The 5,712-nt window shown below is 35.3% G+C and overlaps 1 protein-coding gene across 1 annotated transcript; it reads right to left on the minus strand.

Annotated features, from left to right (window-relative positions):
- Positions 1-1,836: 1,836 nt before the first annotated feature.
- On the minus strand, positions 1,837-2,508 carry LOC107469174 (uncharacterized protein At4g02000-like). Its single transcript, XM_016088558.1, has one exon. It carries the CDS (start codon positions 2,506-2,508, stop codon positions 1,837-1,839), a length of 672 nt encoding a protein of 223 aa, XP_015944044.1.
- Positions 2,509-5,712: the final 3,204 nt, after the last annotated feature.

Consider the following 5,712-nt stretch of genomic DNA (forward strand, 5'->3'; position numbering starts at 1 on the left):
ATGGAAGCTGTAACCTTTGGTTCCAAATCCTCGAAGTATGGATTCGGATCAGCCAAACAAGAAGAAGTAAAAATATCGCAAAAGTAGTCTTCAGCTATCTTTTCAATATCCTCCGGTTTCGATGCAATCTCATTGTCCCTCCCCACTAATCTCCAAATTCTGTTCCTTCGCATCCTTGATTGAAATTTCTGGTGAAAGAATCTAGTGTTCTAATCTCCTTCTTTTAGCCACTTGACTCTAGATTTTTCTCGCCAATAACTCTCTTCTTTCAAATATTCCAGCTCCAACTTCTTCTCCAAACTGGTAACCTCCTCTCCCCTATTGATTCCAGCCACCCGCAACTCCTCTAGTTTAGCTTGAAGGTCCTCAATTTCTTTTTGAGAGTTTGCTTTGTGAGTTTTCTACCATTGAACTAGTCTATGTCTACAAACTTTCAACTTTTGGGCCAAGGAGAACATAGCTGAGCCTACAACTTCCATTCTCCACACTTCACTGACAATTCTCTTGACATCCTCTTCTCCACACCAACGTTCCTGGTATTTAAACCGCCTTTTACTATGCTAGGATTGAGGTTCGGTTTCCATCAAAAGTGGAGCATGATCCGAGCCTGACTCTGTGAGTCTGTGCACCACTGCATTCGGAAACTTCAACTTCCATTCCATCCCACCTAAATAGCGGTCAAGCCTCTCCTTCACCAAATCCTCTCCTTGTCTTCGATTTGTCCACGTGAAAGGGTGCCCCACCATTCCAATATCCACTAATTCGTTACTGTCAATAAAATTAGTGAATGTTGCAATGGTGGTTGCTGATTTTTGGCCTCCACCTTCCTTTTCTGCTTGGCTTGTTATAGCATTAAAATCGCCTGCTATTACCACTTTTTCTTCCAGGTGTTGGCTCATTGTTGTAAGCTCCTCAAACTGCAAGGATCGAATTTGTTCCGAACAACTCAAATGGACACCAATGAACGCCCATACTTCACTGCTTCCGACTTCTTTAATTTCGGCTGCCACAAAGAATTCTCCACTGCTAATAATTTGAACACTGATGCTGTCCTTCCAAGCTAGCACAAGTCCTCTTGCCACTCCTGTCGGGTTAACAATATGCCAGTTTTCGTAGCCGCATACCCGAAGTTTTGCTTCCACCTGTCGAGATTGGTTCTTTGTTTCACTTATAAACACAATCTCGGGGGAGTGGGATTTACAGATCCCTTTTAAGGTGTGAATTGTCAGGGGTCTCCCCAAACCTCGACAATTCCAAACTATAGTTCTCATGGTGCCTTGGGTGCCATTTGTAGGCTGGCACCCTCCACCATCTCTTCAACTGCATTTTCATCCTCTATTCTTGCTTTCTTTGTAGATCCTTCAGTTATACCACTCATCAACCTTTTTTTTTGGGTTCACTTTTAGTATCTGACTCTGCAGCACCTTGTGTTGCTAACCTTTTCCACTTCCTACCTTTCTCTGTGGTGAGACACTGCCCAATAGCGAATTGCATAAGCTGCCATTCATCCTCCTTGGTATTGGACTGACCAGCTATGATAACCTCCATGCATTCTGTTCTAGAATTTGCTGATTGAGGTGACTCAGGTGCTGCCCTATTACCAGTGTCTTGTTCAAACTTTGTTTTCCTTCTTGCATTGATATCCCTACAAATTCTTCCAATAAGCAGTTTAAGACCGGTTTTTTCTTACGTTGAGTGGCCTTATTCTGGTTTTGGGTTGAGTTGTTGAATGCTCTTTCCCCTTCAGAGTAGATTCGCGTTCCCACTTGGCTGGCTTTAACCCATTCGCCAATGTCATCCTCTTTTACCATATCACTCTCTGTGTCCTTCAGCAGATCATGGCAGTATTTTCACCTCGTGCCCCAATTTTGCGCAATAGGTACAGAATTTTCCAAGTCTCTCGTAGCGCAGTGCCACTTCTACCTCCTTTTTATTAGGTCCTGCCACTATTAACTGATCTCTCACTTGCCTTGCAGCATCAATATTGATTTTGGTCTTCACAATCCTAGTTTCTCTGCCTCGCATATGAAATTTACCTACCTCCAACACTGTGCCCAATTTTTCTCCCAATTGACGTCCAACTTCGAGGGTTTTAAACGATTCTGGCAAACCCCAAAATTGAACCCAAACTGAAAAATTGGAAATAATCTCTTCATCACAGTTCTGATCTTCCTTCCATCTCTTGACATGGAGCACATAATCTTTGAATAGCCATGGAGAACCACGTTCAACACGCAAGACATCCACTTCTTTATTAAAAAAGAATTGGAAGAAATTATCCCCTTTATCACTCACGCTAAATCCTTCCGGGTTTCCCCATATAGCCTTTAAAGCATTCCCCATGGTTCCAATTGAGAAGGTTTTGGAAGCAAAGAGTCTGCCATAGAGACTATTGGAGCAAGCGTTAATACCTTCTAATATGTCTGCCTCTTCCAGTAGAATCACATTCCTACCTCCTTTCCGGTTGTCTTTCTCAGTCCGATCTTCATCCCTCGTTGTCTCAGCCATGCAGATTACGGAGACTTGTATTGAGATTTAATTGACGTTGACAATGTTGCCTTGACGACAATAGGAACTCCGTTAAAAAACCCTAACAGAGCACTAAAAAAACTCTAATAGAACACTTTTAATATTTATTTTTTTTATTTTGCCATCTTCATTCTATCTTCAACTAACTTGAGAATTTTACTATTTAAATAAATATTTACAAGTTATTCTTTTTTTAAGTCATCGTTTCAGATTAATATGATCCAAATTATAATAAACTATTACATATTATTGTTTTAAAATTTTTTAGATTGTATTAGAGTCAGATCACAACTGATCTAAGAACTAGCAGATATTATTATTTCAAATCTTGTCAGAATAAGCGCGACTCAAATCATGTTCTAAGATGTTCTCGTATTAAATGCATTGTTCTTAGGGTTTATTTATTTTTTATTTGAAACGAATTACTTAGAGCACATTCTTTAGCACTTCAAAAAAAAAAAGCAACACCAGGAAAAGCTAAAGCCAAAGGATCTCGTCTTTCAGCTTTGTAGTGGGAGGCCAACTTTACTGTTGAAATTCGTGTAACTAAACTAAGGTAAAAAAATGCACATAACAGAAAAAGGTTGAGAGAAGAAAATAAATATCAAATATAAAATTTATTATGAAAAAGTATAAAGAAACAATACAAAAACTAAACAATGTAAACAACAATCTAAAAAATTAATTAATTTTAAATTAAGTATAAAATCATATTTTCAATTAATTAGAATAATTAATTTTTGCTAATGAGTTATGACTCAAATGGCATAGTTTCCAACATAACTTTCTCCCAACACATCGTTACAACATGTCTCTGTTCAATCTCAACCTTCTTCCTCCTCCGCCACTCAAACCACTGTTCAGCCCGACACTCTTCTCTCTTTTCGTGTAACACTTTTACTTTCAGAATGTCACGCTTTTGAATGTGTTACTCTAATAACAAGAAGTATTACGACGACTTCATATATTTACTAATATAATAGGAGCCTTTGATTCGAAATCATATCGCTGTTTTCTTTTTAAGAAAAACGGAAATACTTTTTAATTGAAAATAAATAAACATATACATATATACAAAACTTCTTACTCAAACAACTTACAAATATTATATGCGTACATGTAATTACAGTCACGACTCCTATTCCTCTTACTAGAATATAATAATAAAGGCGAGGGAAACTCTATAACATATGTATACAAACAAAAATAGTATATCTAAGAACTTAACAAAAATTCTGCAAGCTTCCACGTCCGTCCTGAAAAGATAAAACTGTAGAGGATGAGAACATCGTCCTCGAAAGAGTTCTTAGTAGAGGGTTTAAGAATTGTTATAAGAAGATACGCATAGAGAGAAGAATTGATTTCAAGGCAGTAATTATCGTTCATCCTATGAATCTTTTTAAAAAAAGCAACGGCTAATCATCCAAAACCTTTTCAAAAACTAATATTTAATTATCCAGAAATCCAAAACATTTCTTTTCTTATAAGAAAATCTTAATCAATTTTCTAGACTGTATGAATGACTAACCTGTTCCAAACATACGTTCATTAAGTCTATGCTGAACCAGCTTGATTTAAAATACAAACAAGGAAATCACAGGTAGGACTCAGGTAGAACAAGTAATACAAGTAGCAGATAAACATGGCTAAACAATTAGGCAAACCAAAACAAATGCACACTTAGTCAAACATACAAATGTATATGATGCATGCCTGTCCTATGGCTAATGAGTCTTATCTGTCGATTATATAGTCAACCCGACATGTCCTGATAGCTAACCATTAGACAGTCCCTCTGTGCGCGCATCCCCAAGCTAAAAAATAATATCCATGGAGTCAAACTCCAAGCTCAAATACAATATATTCATACTCAAAACTTAATTCATTCTTTTCTAAATAAATCAAACTCAAAATATAATCGTTTTCTTAATTACTCAAAATCAAATCATAAAATTTTTAAACCCAAATCTTTCTAAATAAACACTTCAAATGAAGCCTCCAATTTTCATAAAAATTTTGACAGCAACTCCTCTAAAACTCAGGCTTTTGCCACCCTTCAAGGGTCCCAACCACACATTCCTCAGACCTTTCTCAATCCTTTCCAAATAGCAAATCATTTTCAGTAATTAAACTGTTTCCAAGTATCAAATCTTTTTCACATTTGTTTTAAACCAAATTCCGATATCAAATCAGGAGGAGTTATAGCAAGCCCAAGTAGTTCTGGCAAGCGCCAGTGGCAGAGACTTCCTCCGGGGATGACCCAACAGTGGTGACAGTAACAAGAGCTTCAACGACGGCGGCTGTGGCTCGGCGACGAAGGGAACATCCCCTTCCTTCCTCGGTTTTGATTTGGGAATTAGAGTTTGATTTGCGGCAAATGTGAAATTAGGAATTTTGCACAAATTGAAATTTGGTAATTTTAATAAATTAGGGTATTTTGTGTTAATTTGAAATCTAATTTCATCCCCTAAAATTATTTTAAAATATTATTTAATTATCAATTTTCTAATTAACTTTTAAATCAAATATTCTAATTTAAAATTAGAAAAAATATAATTTATTTTCTCTGTTTATAAAATTAAAGTAACAAATTCCAAAATCTCAATTATTTAAATTAAGTCATATAAATTCTTATTCTTTTATAACTGTTAAGTTTTATAATTTAAATATAGAAAATTATTCAATAATTATAAGATTAAGTAAAATTTTTAATTTAACTATCAAAACTTGATTTAATTACTTTTAATAAAATAATTTTTAAAAATGAAGTCTGTAATGAATAAATAAATTGAAATTAACTCATAATAAGATTTTACGAAAATTTTGGGTCTTACATCCTACCCAACTTATAAAATTTTTCGTCCTAAAAAATTAAAGTAATACACAAGATACTTCTTAGTTTTAATACTTTACTTTTGAATACTTTAGAAAAGCAAGAAGTCTTGACATATATATAAATTTTTAAATACCAGATAAGCCATAAGACTTAGATATAAGGGAAGAATGTGGTATAAAGCAAAAGTTACAAGATAGGCTAAAAAAAAGGCATTTTCCAAAATTTGAAGAAACTCAATAAGATGTAAATTTTTAAGATAGGTGTTTACAGAACTCACCATCGTAACTCCCAACTGTACTTTATCGAAGGATTCACCCGAAAGTTCTCAACCTCATCCATCGCTTTGC

Source organism: Arachis duranensis, chromosome 10 (genome assembly GCF_000817695.3).
Source record: "Arachis duranensis cultivar V14167 chromosome 10, aradu.V14167.gnm2.J7QH, whole genome shotgun sequence".
Classification (NCBI taxonomy): Eukaryota; Viridiplantae; Streptophyta; class Magnoliopsida; order Fabales; family Fabaceae; genus Arachis; species Arachis duranensis.